Raw genomic sequence first — 19,042 nt, forward strand, 5'->3', positions numbered from 1 at the left:
AATTAATAATTAAGATAATTAACTGAATCAATTCAGAGATACCTTTCCCTGTATTACAGGGATACATCTTTACATGTATTACAGATATACATCTTCTTTCCTCAGTTTAGTATGCCTAATTGGTGTATAATAAATTCACACTGTATTTTGAATGAAATCTCAGTTTGTGGGGGGCGAGCTGGGGAGCTATCTGCAGGTAGAATGTTCTTTTTGGTATGGTTGCATCTGTGAAGCTACAGACTTTAGCCAGAGCATCTGAGATCATGAAAATTAGGCTAATGCGATGAATGGAGTTGATTTCAATTGATGGCAGCACGTAATCCAACCCTTTCACAGAAACCCATGAATAAGAATTTAATTTAAAAAAACAGGTGAAGCATTTGTTCAGCTTTGAACAGGGGATGCTGAAGGTAGTTAAGGGTATTGTCAGCCCTTGTAAGCTAGTTAGATATAGTCCAAAACTGGAAGAAAAAAAAAAAAAGAAAAAAAACCCCACACCTGACCATTTGGTAGAGGTTTGCTGCCTTATGGCCTGAAACTAATGGGTTGTTGCTCTGTAACCTCAGAACCTATCCAGAATATCTTCAGAGAGCTGTAAAAATAAGCAGGGAAATAGGGGAAAAAAAAAAAAATTAGCATCACAAGTTAAACAGATCTTAACCAGCAATTGAATTCAAGAGGGCAAGTGTTTTCTAATGAGTACTGCATCTTACTCTTCAAAGACCAGTGATTATGTTGCAGTGTTATTTCTCAAGTCGAGTTCACTTTGGTGTTAAAACACGTTTACAGTACATATCTACATGTATATCTGGTTATTTTTTTATCTATTGTGTCTTTTCTGATTAAAGATCTTAAAACTCTAGGAAATTAGAAGTGTGTTCTGGCTGCCCTTGCACAGGGGTGAGATGAGGGGAGATAGGGGGAGAAAATTTCTCTTTCTTTTTCTTTCATCTTAAGCAGCTCCACAGGGATAGAGCTTTTAAGAACTGTGTAGAGGATTTAGCAACACGTCATGAACAGCTAAATCACGAATTGGATGCAAAAGCCTTGCGCAAACATGTTTAAGTCCATGTGAGGTTAGTGTAACCAAAAAGAAAGTGCTAGGGCACTCACTCCTACCTGTCGAAGTGAACACGTTGTTCTACCCTGGAACTCCTCAAAATACACATGGAAATGTTCTGTCCGTGTCTATTGTCTGAAAGAAGGCTGATGGTATCCCGCTCATGAAGAATAACTACCCCAAGGTAAGCCATGAGACAGGCTATGGCAGGAGCACTCCTTTAAGCAGTAGAACTCAGGGGCTGGATATGCTGTATTGCTGCAAATAGCGGTGACTGGTGTGTATGTGTGTACATGTTCGTGTGAGGTAGGTTTTAGAATTTGGGGCTTTTTGGTTCTTGCATCCATGAAACCAAGGATCAAGAAATGGAAACAAAACAGATGCATAAATAACTCCTCTTCTGTTTGTTTGTTCTTCAGGAAAATAAAGGAAAGTTTGGAGTGCTTTCCTGTTAAACTCAATAACTTGATCCACACGCTTGTACAGATGTCAGTGACAGGCTCTGCAAAGCCTCCAGCTCCAGAGACTGTCCCCCAAGAATGGATGATGCTGGATGCAGAGAAGTCAATCGCAAGAGCCACCATTTTGGGGTTCAACAAAAAATCTGACTCTGTATGTATTGTATTCTTTGCTTGCCCCCATTTGCCTTGATCTTTAATGACTCTTCTGTGAGCTTACATACTCTCCCTCCTCCTTTATAGAAGATGTGCTTGTGCCACATTAAAAGGATCACAGGATGAACAGCAGTGCCATAAGCTACCGGAGAGAAGGAACACCAGGCAGACAGCTATTAGCAGGGAGCTATTATGGAGAGCAGTTCCTGCCCTATAGTGAAAAATAAATCAAGAGCTAATTAAAGCATCCAGAAGGAAAGCATGGCACAAAATTAGGAAGCCTAATAGAAATCGGAGGCTGTTATATGATGCTTTAATGGTGCATTATTAGTTTTCACACACTGCAGTGATCTTTCAGTGTTTGAGTTGTATGCTATCCAGGCAAGTTTCTCTTTCTGTGCAGCAAAGACTATAAATTACAAACTGAATTCTCTGACACTTGGCACTACATTAAAGAAAGGGTTTTCTTTGTTAAAATCACCCTATATTTTCTCTTGTACTTTTTTTTTAATGTGCGCCTCTGATAATTTCTCTTTTCTACCTCTCCTTTTTCCCCAATACAGCTATATCTAGTCCAGGTGGTGCAAACCTGCAACGTGGTCACTTTTGTGGAAAAATCATTCGACCAGTTCTCAAAACTTCACAGCCATCTCCAGAAGCAATTTCCATCACATGCCCTCCCAGAGTAAGGCAGCATATTAGTGAATGTTATTCTGCTGTTAAACGGTTCTCTCTGTGCACAGATAAAAATGTGAGAAAATGTACGGCAGACATATTTTTAGAAACACAAAGGCAATGCAACATATTCTGTCAAGCCTTCTATTCAGCCCCAGAAGAAACTGAATCACAGACCATTGTGACAGTCTAACTTTTATATATTTTATTGTTCCTTTTTTAATGGGAGGAGAAGGGGGGAACAGCTTAGGCCTGACACGGCTATTTCTGAAATCAAAGGGTAAGTGGTATTGACTTCATTAAAGGCACGATAGGGCCTTTAATAGTTTTTATTTTCTGCATGATGCTGATCAAAACTCATAGCAAAATCCATATATTAAAGCAGTGTAGGAATGTTCACACTGGGTCAGAACAGAAACAAGCCAATCTCTGACACTGGCAGGCGTGATCAGCCTTTTTACAAAAAGATGCGCATACTCCCCAGCTGAGAAATACGCAATAATCTTATGTACTATCCCGGCCCCAAAACTTGATACTTTGTGCCTCGCATCATTCAGTTTAATATCTCTTGAAAAATATGCTATCATTAGTTGCGATAATTCTGAATATTACTTTTTATCCGTGTGCATGTCTATTCCTGCTTTTCATATTCTGAATCTTATTTCTTCACAGTTTCCTGGGACAGTGAGTCCCACGGTTTATTTCTGTCTTATGTAAAACAGCTTTGGTTTATGTAATGATTATCCATGGTTTTGGTAAGACAAGTGGAGTTATGTATTCTACAAATATCATATACATTATACTGCATACACCACTGAGGACAAAGTAGTCGTCTCCTAAACAGTCATGCTGACTCACCTGATACAAGCCCCTCTTCAAGCTCAATCTACAATAAAACATAAAGCTGGCCAAAAAGACTAGCAGTTTACTTGAACCAAGACGCGATTCAAGTGATATCCTTGAAAAATAGAAAGGTTTTTGAGGTTTGACCTGAAGTAAATAGCCACAAACAACATGGTTTTTACTTAAAAAATAAAGTCCACGAATTTCAGATCGAAATTTGATATTCCCTCAAGCTTGTGAGAGGCATTCAGTTAAATGTCTTTACATTAGTTAATTCTAGAGAATCTTTTTCCTACCTGAGGGGATTTTATTTGACTCCAATTTGACTCATTGTGACTGGCTCACATGAACTGGTTTGCAGCAGTTGGTGAGAATCGGAATTTAACTGAACACTGAAAGTGCTTGAATCATGGTTTTGATTTGGAGATAATCGCACACTAACTATTAGGTTGTGAAATAAAATATTTAACAAGTACCTATTTATAATTTTTTCCTGTGGTGAGCAGAGCCCTTTGAAGGAAAATATATTTCTCTTTAGAAATGCATAGACCTCAGAAACCGTGTAGTGAATTTCAAAAATAATACTAGACATTTTTCAGATAAATCTACCTTTAATAAAATCCCTCACAACATTTTCACTGCAGAAGAGAGTTCCAGACCTCACAGAGGGTTAATCTGCATATACTGAGGCTGTGTCTAAGAACTCCAGAGCTTTATTGTCATAATTCAGTCCCAGCAGTAACCTGTCACTGTATGATCTTTCCCCAAGACTGTGTTAAAGTAATTCATTTAATGATGTTTCTTCATATGTATGTTCTTTAATGTTAAAGTTTTGGGTTGTTTACTAACAGAACTTTGTCAGTTTGAGGCTTTTCATGTATTCCAGATTTTATCCTAATAATAAAAACCTAATTATTTCTTTATAGGAAGTTATCACTGAAACTGCCATACCATATTAAACCATTAGTCTGTCTGTGTGTTACAAAACTCCAGCTCTGGCCGATGCCAGATGCTTCAAAGGAAGGAAGAAGCCTTGTTCCATAATGTAACCACAAAATCAGTTTGAAAATGTATAATTTAAAAGTAAAATGTATAATATTACTAGAATAATTGGAACTGCTAACAGAAAGGACTTGGTTAATGCTTTGTATTAATTCATGAAATTGTATATATCCATGTCGCATTGGGTGGAAATAATGCAATATGAGTCTACTTCATACAAGTGTTAAATACTGGCTATATCGCAAGAAATGGCAAAAGCTCAGAGTTCTCAGCATCTGAAATTTTGCTATTGACATGTAGACATTCAGCTCATATTTATAAGTCAAAGCAAGGCTGCCCCAAGCAAGCCCTTGCACTCTAGCACCTTCCCTCTTATTTGGTTTCAGAGAGAGTATTAATTGTGTTTAATTATTGTTTTTTAAAAGGCCAAAAATCTTTTCACCCAACAAAGCATTTAAGTGACATAATTTATACACAGAATGTTCTTCAAGCTAGTAAGTAGGAAATGGAATCTGCTATGCAGGATGTCTGCCCGTGGCGCAAGTTTATATTTTTCTGATCTGCTTTAGGTAGATGCAAAGCTCAAAATCATCTTGGGAAGTCAACCTTTTCTAACACAAGTGTGTTCACAAATGCACAGTCAGTTTCAGCCATAGGCGCAATTCAGCAAAAGCAAGGCCTTTTAAAGAAGTGTTCAGTACTACCACAAGGTTCATATTGTCCTTCACTGCAGCAGAGTTATTGGTGCTATCAATCAGCACTTTCTCTGTCCTCTGTTTGGCCACTGTGTTTAGGATGCATCTTCTGAGGTCCTACATTTTACAGCCAGAGTCCTCTTTGTGTTATACAGTCTAATTAATTTTAAACTGCTTCCAAACAGATCCTCCCTACCATCCGCCCTACCATCTCTTGAAAGAAGTCCTTTTTGTGCCCCAGAGGAACCCAGAACATTCACAGGCTATCTATGTGTGCCAAATGACCTGGGCTCTATTTTTATCTGTGCAGCTCATATATGTCATGATCCTGGGTCATATCACTTCCCCCGCCTCATTATATGTCCTGCCACTGTAATTTCATGTGGCAAGAATCTCCTCTTACTATTCATTTGTGCAGCGCCTAATTGAGCCCTGATCTTACAGGGCTATAGGCAAAACTAATCAAAAGGTCATACATACATACAATATGCTGCTAACATCTGCTGAGTTCTTCCTCAGAAGTATTACACAAGGTGGGTAAAGATCTGTCCACTCCTAAAAACAATTACAATATCTTGTTAATCAGTATTCCCTTCATAAAAGGCCTTCTGCTACAAAACGAGCTTAAAAAAGCCCAACCCAACAGGTCTAATTAGAGTTCATAAAATTTAATTACATTGAATCTCTTGGTAACAAAAACTGTGGGTTAATCATCTTCAGTCATTTTATTTTCACTAGGTGAGGCTGCTATTTGCCATTTTTACAGCTGGGTGGTTTGCAAAGCTGGCCAGTGTTCCTCTCTAGGGATGGGAATCCAGTGCTCCATGTGTTGCTATTTGGCTGGCCTTTGAAAAGCTGATGACATCTTATCACTGAGCTGTGGAATTGGGTAAAACCTGTTCAAAGTAGGATCTGACCAGCTGCCTTTCAAAAGGCCGGCCAAGTGTCTCTTTTCAGTGTAGTGCACTGCTAGATGGCTCTTTAGTCATTTTCTGAAGCCTTCAGATATCTCTTGAGATCTAGTGGATAAACAAGGTTGTACCAGAAAAAAAGGTTTGTAAACAAGACAGGGTTAACTATTTACAGTGGTGATGTAACATGAAATACAACCAGATCAAAACTTCTACCTTTCTATATCACATAGATTAGAGGACATAAAGCATAATATTAGTTATGAATCCCAATATTAGCAATCCATATCACAAAACCCATTACATGCAATTTAGCACCGATAGCTTTTCTAATGCTCCTTCAACCTGAGAGAGAAATAGTCCTTGTCAGGACTATCGTAAGGGTTTGTATAGCATGAGCCCTGGGCTGAGATCAGAGATCTGTTGTGCACAGTGCAAAAAATGGGGAGGGTAGTGTTTACCTGGGATCATAAAGGGCCAATTTTTTAGAGGTATTTAGATACCATAAAATGCAAATAAGTGCCTTTTAGTTGTGTTTTTAATTAATGATTTAGGCAGAAAAAGGGATACAGTATGAAACAGAATATCAGCAAATTATTAGAAGAACCAGAGTCAGAGAGTAAACAATCCTCTGGACACTGTTCCCATCCCTTCCCCTACCTGCAAAACCTCTTAGAAATTGTTAACTTTCTTCTGTTAAGTAGAGCTAGAAATATTTTCAGCAAATACAGTACAAGAGTTATACTTACAAATATTCTTCTTTTGCAGGTTTCCCCACTCATGGCATTTACCTTTTACAGATCTTGAACATAAAAGAGTGAAGGATTTGAATCTCTATCTGAAGCAGCTATTAAGTGGATCCAGGAAACTGGCTGATGTGAGCACTTCCAGTATTTATTTTATTTGCATATGACTTTTAGTAGCATTGTACCAAAAGAATCAGGAAGCTTTCCATGGCCTCATTTGAAAAAAAAAACCTGACATAAATGACATGTCTTCTAATGCAACCGTTTTGAGATGGAGCCATTGTAGCATTCATCAGAATGTAAGATAAAACCAAGAATGACGGAAAAATAGTTTATTAGACCTGGCAGGGCATTTTTCAGAATAACTTCTCTTCCTTTGCTGCCATCCAAATGTAGTGATTCACTGAATTTTTGACAGTAAGGAGTAGGTTCTGAGGAATGTAATGTCTAAAAAAAGGAGTAGGTTTTGAGATATCGAAAAGTCTGATTTTTACAGTTTTTAAATGAAAAGTTCCATTGTTTCAGCCCTGAAATAATCTTCATTTCAAGATTTAGTTAACATGTAGAAGAAATTTTTTTGCAAACATAGGACCGAAACCAGAATGTTTCAGTATTATCAGATTGATACGTTGTGTCCATGAAAATTGGTGTTTTCTCTTTTTTTATTCATTATTGTTTTCTGAGATTTGATGTTCTTGTCCTGTTTCAAAATGGAAAGTTGAAATGGTAACAAACACTGACTCTTCATTGTCTGGCCCAGGACAAAACTCTGTGCACCTCAGCATCATAAAAGCCAGGGCCAACAGCAACTAACAGCCCCATGCACCCTGGGAGGATATTAAATCATCACTCTGCGTCACTTCGGAAGTTGAATGGTCAATTACTAATAGTGTCACCAGGGTCTGAGAGAAAGGAGCATCTTCCAGCGACCAGCCGTTGCTAGGAAAGCTGTCAGACAGGCAGGAAAAAATGGTGTTTTACATTAGATCCTAGGCTTACGTAGAGGCTAGTAAATTCAAGGGAGCCAAGGCACAATCTCATGCGTTGACCCTGCAGTTTCACTGTTGGCACGTTCTCTAGCAGAGCTTGGGCCTCTGCCAGGTGAGGCATGTCATGGCCCGTGGCCTCAGGGCCATAGCACAAACTGGGGCTGGTTTGGTTTAATAGCGTAGACAGGCTAGGATGCCAAAAGTGGGTATGACAGGATGTTTTTTCTCCAAAATTTCAAACATCCTGCAGGATGAGAAAAATGTTTGCTGCCTAACTATATAACTTCCCCAGCTGTGACTGTGTAATGGACATTAAAGAGGAAATTGTCCATACGTAAAACAAACAGGAGTTTTCTTATTAATATGAATATAAATTCTGTGACCTGAGTTGAAATTGAGAATTCCAAAGAGGATAAATAATATCTGCCTCACAGAGTTACATTTAATTTGGTACAGACAGCTGACTTGGGTGCTTGACTCCCTTGACTGACCTTGCCAAATAAACTGCACAAGTTGGGGTTAATTGTTGTGCAATTTCTGTCACTCATGTTAGGGTTTATTTCACATTAGCGCCTTTTGGTCACAGCTGAGGAAGAACTGATATAAGCCAGTGACCTAGAAATGAAGAGCTCTGTATCTTCTGCTGTGCTCTGGGCTGCTGTAAGGTACATAGATTTTCAATTTGGGCCAAGCACTGCTGTGTAGAAGCCTAATCTACGGTTGAAAAATTAGACTGCTTAAAGCCCTGGGATAGTAATAAAAACATTTCCCGGTCACACGCAGAAGCTCTCTTCTCCCTCCTGCTCCATGGTCTGTGAATGGGCTAGTAATCAGCCAGAGCATGCTGCCTTGCAATGGGCTTCCTAATGCCTTTCCTCCTCCCTTTATGGTCCTGCAGCATGCACGTGTGGAGCTGGCTAAGTTCTCCCAGCACGTTGCCGCTGGGACACTGGGACACAAACGCAAATAGGGCATTCGAAAGGAACTGTGGAGAAATCCACTTGGGGACATACACTGGTGTGGCTCTGAACCAGCCCAGTGGGGATATTCAGACATGCTGGACTGTGCAGTTGTTGAAAACCGTTCCAGTCTGGTACAGCCTGTAGTGCTGAACCATGAGGAGAAGAAAATAATTTTGTGCCTAAGAGAGCTGCACAGCTACTGGTGTGCTGGACTTGGAGGGCACGATAATAAATGGAGTAATGAGCAGATTGTTTCCATCTGTAAAGTGCTATTGCATGCAGGAGATCATCTTGCTTACAACCATGCAGCTAACCTGCAGTTCTAGATGATGACCTTTTAAAGTTATTGATACTCTATAAACATTGAATCGTTATTTTTACTTCAATATGCTTCTCCTGCTGGGAGATGTGAGAAATTTAGAAAATACTGAAGTGTTCTGACCCACTTAGGACAAGGAGACCAGTCAATGGGTAACTTCCTTTGTATTCCCAGCTGAAGGCTTCTTTTTTACTTTTCCCTTTGGTATGACTCTTTTAAAAGTGTCATGGTGTCTTCTTGGTTTTACTCTGAGCAGAAAGCCAAGACAGGAGGCTTTCTTGATAAAAATAAATACAATTATTTTGTCTCTCTTTGTGCCTTGGACAACTTTGCAGTCAAATTTGTCCTTTTTCTCAAATTGCTAGGGAGCCTGACCGCAACAATTTAGTGAGTTGTCTGTTCTCAAGCATTACCAAACTGTCATTCCTATGAAATAGTAAAAATATGTAGGAATAAATAATTAATTCAGAAATTTGTGAAGAAGTCTTGTAAGAGCAGATGCCTGTAGAACAGGGTTCCTGTTACTTTCTTGACACAGTCATTTCTTTCTGCTGAATTGTAGCTGTACAGTATCGTAGCTGTATTGTAGCTGTACAGTATGCTGGAGTATTATCTGAGATGGAGAGAAGAGCTTTTATTTCATTATAAAATGCCCTTGCTATCACTGTAAATGCATTACCCTGACTGACTAGACACTGTTTTCAGTTCTGAAAAGTTTAGTCCAGTCCACACAGGACTGACTACATGCTTGGTTCTACCAATTAAGTAATTAAAAATCCTAGAAATAAAGAAAGAATGGGATTATATCCAAATTCCTTCCTCAGTCATGCCTTAAGTGCATGCCTTTTAGTCCAGACTAAGTTCTGATTATGAAAATTGTGTTATAATTAAAAGTAGGTCAGACTGTCACTGACCTTTTCTGCTAAATGGTTTGAACGAAGGAGAAGAGGTGGAAAATAGCTGCCTTCTCATTTGCACTGTAGCTTAAGTGGAATTAAATGTTTCTTTAAACCCTTCTTTAAAGAATAGAAACTTCAAGCCACCTTTCTCTATCTCTGAATTTTAGTATCAGATCCAATAAATGCAGAAACATCAGCTGATGGAGATACTTGCTGTTGGGCCGGTTTAAATGCTTAAATGTGCTCACGCCCATCCCTATTCAAAGCAGTTTTTTAAGTCTGTGGTTTACTTTGAGCATAAGCCTCATTCATTGACTTCCTCTTAGACATTTGTTGGAGAGTTGCCTAGGATAGGAGTGCTTTTCCTAAAATCAGGTTAACACTCAGTTATAAATAATTACACCACCAGACTATATACATGAACAACAAGCTATATTCATTACATCAGTCACTAAAATGCAAAAGTTGACGCACCTTCATTGTCATATTGAGTCATTTAGGACAGGATCAAAAACAGGTTTCAGCGCCTTTTTTAGTTTCATTCTACTCCTCCCAAACCAGTGGCAATATATGTGATCACACCTTAAGAATATTTAGTTTTGTGCCAGTTGCACCATTGCTGACTAGCTCATCAGCTGCATGTGTTGAAATGCCTGGGTCTTCTAGATCAGCAAGGCAACATACTCAACAATGTTTAGACTCCTGGAGTTTTGCTTCATTAAATGGCAAAACAAACAAGTGGTGCCACCAATAAGAGGTGAGGCATCAAGAAACAATAAATTGAAGGTAGGTAACATGGAGGAGCACGAAAATATACATTATCAAAGTATAAATCAAATCTGTGACAAAAGGCAGCTGCTGCTGACCACTTTTACATTTTTCTCTATTTCACTCTTAACCCCAACCGAGTGATGGGCTGAATGGAGATTGCAGCCCAAATCTCATAACATACCATATAAATTAGGGCTGGCCTAGTGGCTTGTCATTTTACTGCTGTATTATAGGAGGGTTGTACACTCTCTGGGGACACAAAAGCATGGTAAGGCTCCATTAATTTAGTCTGCTTTTGGCCCTGCTGTCAAACAGCAGCATTCACAAAGCTGAATGCTTATCTTGAAAAGACAACTTGCACCTGGCTTGGGCATTACAAGTGAAAAATCTAAAACTGAACCTAAAGCAATGTTTTATATAGCAACCATGTGCATTTGGTACCATCAGCCAGCTAGTAATATTCTATGGATAATCTTCCCATCTCTCATTCGAAAGAAGTGGTATTTAATATGTGGATATTGTTATTGATAACACAGCTCAGACACTAGATGTACATACTGATCTTGCAAAACTACATAGCCTTAAATAAACATGTTATTTGTCCCACATCTTTCACATAGATTGGTTTTGTGTGCAAATTCAATGGGCTTGGATGTTTGAGGGGGATTGTTTATTGGGGGGGGAGGGGGGTGGCAAACATAATAGTAAGTGCAGGTGCACAGTAGGCTAATTAGTGAAAAGAAATGAGGTACATTGGGTTTTGATTCTATAAAAATTTTTGAAGTATCCAAATTAACTAAGGACTTTGGGTCCAAATATAAACCTAGTGCAAGCAGGGAAGCAAACAGTGACAGTGTATCAGCTATGGATAGGTTCTATAAACAGCTTTATGGTGACTTACAGGCTGTGTAAAAGGGCTTTAAAGAGGATGTAAATGGCAATGATTGTAAGTTACGTTCACTCATTTTCAAGCATACAGTGAAAACCAGGACCACAGCGTTGTTCTAGAGTGACTAATGCGTTACACTATAAAAGTAATCAAGTTTGATAAGAGCTTCCCATATTTCATTTGTATTTATTCACTGGCGCTACTTGGGATTTGCAGAGATGAGAAAATAGCTCCCGCAGTGCCTGTATGGAGGTACATAACACGGTGGTACAAAGTGCACCCGAGGTATGTGGGTCCCTTTAACTCCCACCACTCCTGTACTCCTGCAGCAAGGTATCCAGCAGAGCCAAAATGGGGAGGGTTCAAAGTCCTCTCTTTTCCGCTGTCCTTTCCTGATGTTATAATAGCTGCAGCAAGGTCAGCTTTTTCTGGTTTCTTTCTTTCCTGCTGATCCTCCATCCTGTTAAAGTATAACAGGTGCATGGGTGTTCTCTGACCCCAAATCTACTCTAACACAGCTGAAAAAAAAGCTGAAATGAGAGGAAAGGCTTCTTTTCTTTCTAGCAAAATTAAATCTGGCTTGAAATCTGGCTGTGTTTCACTAACAGCAGAGTGCTTTTCTAGTTAGTCTCTGATGGAGAGCAGTAGACAAATTCTACCATGCTACAGTGGTGCAGGGCTGTGCCAGCTCCCCCGATGCTACTGAAATTTCTTATTTCAGTTGTATCCTAGTGTAAGTAAAGGTGAAATTTGTCCCTTTTGAGTTTAATGGCTAAAAAAAGGTCATGTGTGAGTTCTAGCCAGACCAAAACTGATGCACACATACATACCTGGCTGCTCCCCAATAGGCTAATGTTATTGAGTGACCTGGAAAAATATCAACATTACCTATTAAAGATTGTAGTCTTACTAGGTAAGAATGGTTAGACAAATGATTTTTCCTAAAAAATCCCTAAATGGGCAGCGTTTTAGGTAATTTCCATTTACCGATTTAAAGGTAAGAATTCCAGGGGAAAAAAGGGTGGGTGAGTGCTTGTGGTCATCCTCAGTGCCTGCCTGTCTGCCAAGACTGTCACAAGGTTGCTAAGATTCCCACCTACGGTCACATCTTTGTAACAACAATTGCTTGTTTAGAAGTGGACTCTATCCACCTAAATATAGTGCGCTTTTGATCATACATATGTTCAAAGCTCTGATGTGCCTGTTTCTATTTAGCAGTGTAATTAGATGCATGCTTAACTCTAAGCATACACTTCAGTCCCATTGTCTGGGGTCCAATTGATTGAAGTCCCATTGATTTAGGAATCACCTGAAAGTTCAGTGTGTTCTTTGGTGGTCTGCTGCCAAAGGGCGAGCTTAAGAAGGTACTTGCACACTTTGCTGGTGGAAATCTGAATGGTGGACTCCTGCAGCAGGCAGTTTAACACAGTTCAGGGAGAAATTGCTTTCTTATGAATAACTGTGCAAAATGCTTATTGCCACAAACACGTAGGAGATCTCCCCTCTTGCGTTTGAAGCACTTTGCCCTGGATAGGCTGCTACATCTGCCCCTGCAACATGACCTGTTCAATTATGTTTTTGCGTTCCATTTGCCAACATTAGCCTTGCTGCTTCCCCACATGCTTCAATACCTGTTGAGTACAATGGACACACAGACAGGGAAAGCTTTGAAATCAGTGCTGTGGCACCAGCAGTGTACATGCCTGTTGTGTTCGTGCCTGATGTAAGATCTGCATGAATTCCACTTCTGTACTTAAACCAAATGTCATTTTTTTTTCAGAGTGTTGTCTCCTTTAGAAATGAGAATCTGGAACTATCACCTGAAACAATCTTTGCACCTCCTGTTTACAAACCTCTCTGTTCATATATTTCCATTTATTGCTGAAAGAGTAAGCAGAGAGGAAGCAGAACACCAGGCTGCTCAGTGTGGAATTTTTTATTTCTCTTTCAAGTCAGTTAGTGTATCCTTCCTTCCACCTCCTGCCCACTTCTCGCAAGAAGAACTTTGAACTCGAATGGCTACTTAAGCTTCTCTGCTTATTTTCATGCTGTCAAATAAAGGCTGAGCTGCCAAAAATACACTCTTTCAACCCTTGAGATTACCTACACTTGGGACTTGTGCTGAAAGAGCAAATGGAGGTGCCACAGGGAATAACTTGGCTGTTTAAAGCTACTGGAAGCTGAAGCAGGTGTATGGGCTTTCCCCTGTAAGCTGTCTTCACGAGATGAGAGAATAATTAGTCATGCTCAGAACAGACAGGTATATTGGCAGTCCACTGCTAATAGCTTAAGGATTTGTCATTCAATTCAAGGAAAACAATTCTGTTGGTTTATCCTTTTTTTTTTCCTGATTTTTCTTTTAAAGAAAATATCAGTGTGGGAGGAAAAACTCCAAACAGTAGAATGAAAAATAAAAGGCAACTGCTAAAATAAATCCAGATTGCTAAATCTTATCTCTATGCTGAACATACACATCTTGTTCCTCTGTCTGCTGTAACCACATGTTAACTCCTCACTAGCTGTGTTTGTCGCTAAACTCTTCCTTTTCTTTTTTTCTTGCACAAATCATGCCACATTTTGTCAAATTGAAACAAGACAAATGTTACATGAAGTACATCTTGCCAATAAGAGACACATTATTTTTCATGGCCTGGAAAAACAATGGTGACATTTTAATGCTAGAATCTGAAAAGTCTCTTGTTCTACCCATTCATTACAGTGTCAGTCCAAGTAACATCAGCATGAATGTAGCAATTCTAACTGTCTTAAAGAATGGCCGTTCTGAAATACAGCTTTATGAAAAAGCTAATAAAATGCAGTTACTGTCCACCTTTGATTCAGAATCATAAGAGTCCATTTCAGAATTCAAATTTTTATTGCCTTGCACAATACTCAAATCTGGGGATTTGGTTTATTGTTTTAATTCTCTACAGCTGAATGTAACTACCTGTTATATATGTTCACTAGAGCAGTACAGGTCAGTACATAAAAGTAAAAGTTATAGTGCAGTACATAAGGAGGATTACTCTTTTAAACAGGATGGCGAAATATGATCATCCCTTTCACTCCCCATTGGTTTCTGGTAGGAGTTAACTCTGTATGGAGCTTTTCAGTGTGAGTGCCCATTAAGCTGCCATGTGAGGGAGGTATGCACAATATCTAAGCCTCAGGGAGGTACACATTAGGTCAGATGCTTGAGGTCAGTCCTGTGCCAAGGGCGAATTTCATGCTGACTACACAATAGACAGTAAAGATGTTCTCCTGCGTTTGTTTCACAGATGGGCTGCTCTGTAAAAGTAGTTGCAGCTGCTAATACATATCTCGAGACACTGGAGATCAAGCAAGAATGCAAATCTATGGCCCACGTGGCACATTGCTGTTTGGAAGTGTGTTGACAGAAAGGGGCCAGGTAGGCACCAATGCAGCGTCCCTGAGCCAGTGGTAAGGTGCACCGTTGTCTTCCCAGTGCCTGAGTAGAAGTCATTCCCTGGGGTTCTGCCCATGATCACAGGGGAAAGGCTCCCCTTTATTGCTAACTCTAATATATACATTAGAAACCTACCAGCAATCTGCTTGGAGGGGAATAATTTAAAGAACAGAGCACAACATATGATGTTCCCTAAAGTATTTTTATTTTCTTTCAGAATGAGCTTGTACTCAGCTTCTTCCTGAATTGGTCCAAAAATACCTTGGCAGAAGATTCATCATCTGTGACCTTAGGTATGTGGATTACCAATCTTACTTGTTTTCTAAGAACAACTTCTTTAATAATATTAAATATAATAATGCAAAGGTGAGTCTAAAGTGTTTAGGTGGGGGTTTTCTGAAGATATAAAGATACCAACAAATAATTCCCGATTTCTTAAGGTCTCTGAAAATGTGTTACTAATGTAACTTGTAGTTTCTTTCACGTTGACACATTCTCCTCAGCCTTGCTTCATTTCTTTTTGAATAAACATACCTATATGCAAAGTAAAAGTTTATTTACACAAACTGTGGCAGGTTTCTTGTTTTACAAAACAAAACCTTCAGAGAAGCATCTGGAGGAAAGGATCTGAGTCGTGACAAAGCACAATGTGTGCTTGGACAAGCGAAGAAAATCAGGGATGACTTCTGAAGTCATTTTCACAATGAGTGGAGCAGGTAAATAACAGAACATTATGTTAATGCCTAGGCATACATTATTAATGGTAGTGGTAATTCACTTCTTACTAAATGAGATTCTGCCCTTAGCCTATCTAAATACTTAACCCATTTCCCTCTTCTGTCCAGCACCTAATTTAATCTAATCTCTGGCATTACAGCATTAACAGCCAAAGCATAAACCATAAAATATAAACTGTGAATGTTTATTGTCTTCCACTGCACTAGTTCTGCACTGAAAATAATCTTCCGTAGTCAGTTTTTAAGCAAAATAAAATCTCATAAAGAAGCCTGCAGCTGCACTCTGCACCACAACAATTCAGCTGGTTGTTATGTGCTCCAAGTGATAGGATAGTTTCCAAGATCACCAGTTATCCACATTTCAGAAAGGAGTGCAAGTATCTCTGCATATTTAGTTTGCCTGTCCATTAAGTTAATTTAATCTCTCTGCAGACAGGGCCTCCATTATCTCTTTTGCTGGGACCATTATTTTTTAATCCATCAGAACAAAATAAATCCCATTCTGGCTTCTCAGCCTTTGGAAGATTCCCCCTGTGTAGAGTTTATTTGATTAGGGCATGCCATTATCATATTAAATCCACTATGACTATTGGAAATTACTAATGCTTGCTCTAACTTTTACAAAGGAACGAGGAGATAATGCAAAGATGTCCTAGGTGTTAGGAATATACAAGGCTAAATCTTGTCACAGAAAATCCAAACCAGAGTTCAAATGTAACATGTAGTCTGTGTCCGTGGGCTGCCTGCCTCTGTAGACTCTTTAACCAAAGATGCAGACATGTGAGAGTGAGCTGAGGCATAAGGAAGTTAAAGTCCCAGGTCTTTAGAAGGATTTTGACATTTCAGTAATATTTAGGTGCCTAATTATTACAGAGAATCTGGGTGTAAGTGTCTTATGCAAAAGCATGAACTGAGTCTGTAATAAAGTTGAGAAATAAATTACATACAGCCTCATAATTCCTACAGTGGTGTCCCGAGCCAATATAGTCTGAAGGGTAAGCCCTTTATTTTTGTTGTCAATGACATCAAAATCAGAGAAGAGAATAAAGAAACAGAGGTAAGAATGCCTTTAGTGAGTATTTGATGAAAGCTGTGTGACAGGTAACCCAATCTGCTGGTTCACTATACAGTTAGTGGAGGTGAAGGTCACAACCTGGTCAGGGGAGATTAATGTGTCTCTGGCCTCAAGCAATATGGTTACAGAGGGATTATTTTTTTCCTGCTCAGGACCTCTGCCTTTTAAAGTTTGGACACTTCAGTTCTAGACTCAGGGCAAAACCTTTGTTTAACATAGGAGAAAAAAAAAAACAAAACAACAAAAAAACCACCTCCCTTTGGCCTAGAAAATTCATCGCTATCATTTATTGCTAGAATACCAGTAGCACACAAGGTCCAAATCAGGAACCAATGAGTTTAGACTCTGTAAAAACACAGAACAAGAATAATGGGCTGAGTTGCTCCGGGTATGGCACCACTTCTGGTCAGCGAGGAAGGGAATGCACCTGGTTGACAATCGATTGCAGTGAACTGCGGAAGTAGGTGAGCTTAGCTGTAAATGAGCTAGCTCAGCTATCAGAGGAAGACCAGCCATGCACGTGCTAATTACCCACCTGAAAAATTATTTTCATATATGTTAGTCTATGCTTTGCTTCTCATTGTTGGAGTTAGGCTGCTGCCATACCCTAGCTAGCTCACTTAGATCTTTGCTGCATGGCATTCTGCACCCTATTATCAGCCATCCTGTGAGAAGGAGAAGACACCAAGTCCAGCTAAGGCAGGAGGTGGCTGATCATGCCAAGCTGCCAGGTAGCAAACAAGGAGTTCCTGGGAAGAGCACAGTGGCCCTGGAGGCTCTTGTTTGCCAAGGGTGCCCTGAAACGCTCTTGATTTGAAAGTAAGCCCTGTAGTAATGCCATAGTCAGTCTGGGGCAGGAATTAAGTTCACTGAGCCTGCAGGAGAGAGGCAATTTCCATGAAAAGAATACATCCTTCCCCCACAGCTTTCATTACTTTATGAGCTTATAAGGGCCTTAATTTTTGCCTGTTTTGAAGAATAACTCAGGTTTAATATGGGCTGTAGCTTTCATTGAATCTGGTGATTTCTCTCTCAGTCTTTACGCAAGCAAATCATCTGTCTCTTAGTTAGGATCAATATAAATTAAAATGAATGCCCAATAGAAGCAGGTTATGAATTTTGATCAAGGCAGCATCTTTCTCTTACACTGCTTTAATTTATAAATGTTGTAGGTAATTACACTTATTAAAGTAAAATAAAAATTAAAATTTATGAATTTGTACTGTGCTCCTAGCAATGAAGAGATTAAAAATCAGTGCTAAATTTACTTTGACATGAATACTGATTCAGTACTCCCAGTGGGGTGAATTCTGAATTATACTGAATATTGTCAGCATTTCATTATACCAAGCTCACTACAAGGGAGTGAGAGCAGATATCAGGAATGATTTCACAGACAGCCTTTTATAAAGGCCCTTTAAAAAAAGGAAGAAAGAAAATCTATCAATCAAAAACATTTTTATATCAATCTTGTTTATTTTTCTTCTCTTGAGTTTATAACTTCTGAAAATATTAATAATTCAGACTGTTTTGCCAAAGTTATGAAATCATGAAGTCTTTGCTATTGGTAATAACAGTGCACAACCCAGGTCCAGCTCTGGCATGTTTGATTAGTGCTCCATGCATTTCAATGGGCTTCTGTCCATTTAGTGCAGTAGAGACACAGCTCTGTGTCCTTCTAAAGGAAGATCCGAGCTTTCCAAAAAGGCTATCATACGGTATGCCTCTCCATGCAGAATCGCAGTCCTCGTGAATAGTCTCTGAGGAGAGTAGGCTATTTTGCTCATGTTACATAGAGTTTTGATCTGCTGCAGTGCTCATTCTCGATGTAAAGCTTTTGCCACAAGTTGCATTCCTACTTTAGTTGCATTCAGGCTGTTTTGCTGGCCATAAGCACCTCTTGCTGGCTTGCGGGACGACACCAGTGAGATAGATCGTCTGTTAATGTATTTACCACTGACTGTCTGAAGTTGGGTACATTGGAGGCGCATAAACCCAAGCTGTAGCTAAAGCAGGCAGATGGTTGGCTTGGGGCATTCAACCCTGGCCCTGGAAAGCCAAACAGGTTCCAGTACCCTTTGGTGCCAGATGTCAAAACAGGCTGTCACCAAGAAGAAAGGTCTAAGAAAAATCTGAGGGTGCAGAATACAGAATAATACTTAACTCCCTAACGGTAGTGCTGTGACACTTAGTTAATTAGTGTTTTCACATTGCTTTGCAGTCCACGTGTGAAATGAAATGTATTATTAAGTTACAGTTTCCCTATTGATTTTGTCAGTCTTCTGTGTAGCATCTTCCTCGCTGTTTATATTTCTCATGCATTGTGCAAAGTGTAATGCAGAGCTTATTTTAAAATGCTGCTAATGAAAACATTGCACAAATGATAGAATATAGAGCTGGTAGTTCTCCAACATGCTAGAAAAGACCA

General features: G+C 39.4%; 1 protein-coding gene across 2 annotated transcripts in view; it reads left to right on the top strand.

Annotated features, from left to right (window-relative positions):
- Positions 1 to 19,042, top strand: part of PIK3C2G (phosphatidylinositol-4-phosphate 3-kinase catalytic subunit type 2 gamma) — a 223,811-nt gene that overhangs the window by 178,114 nt on the left and 26,655 nt on the right. For both annotated transcript variants that reach the window (XM_076328760.1, XM_076328759.1), the window contains 4 exons: positions 1,480 to 1,672; positions 2,238 to 2,359; positions 6,569 to 6,677; positions 15,020 to 15,095. In XM_076328760.1, coding sequence (XP_076184875.1) covers positions 1,480 to 1,672; positions 2,238 to 2,359; positions 6,569 to 6,677; positions 15,020 to 15,095 — 500 coding nt within the window. The remainder of the gene's footprint in view (positions 1 to 1,479; positions 1,673 to 2,237; positions 2,360 to 6,568; positions 6,678 to 15,019; positions 15,096 to 19,042) is intronic.

Source organism: Aptenodytes patagonicus, chromosome 1 (assembly GCF_965638725.1).
Source record: "Aptenodytes patagonicus chromosome 1, bAptPat1.pri.cur, whole genome shotgun sequence".
In the NCBI taxonomy this organism is placed as follows: Eukaryota; Metazoa; Chordata; class Aves; order Sphenisciformes; family Spheniscidae; genus Aptenodytes; species Aptenodytes patagonicus.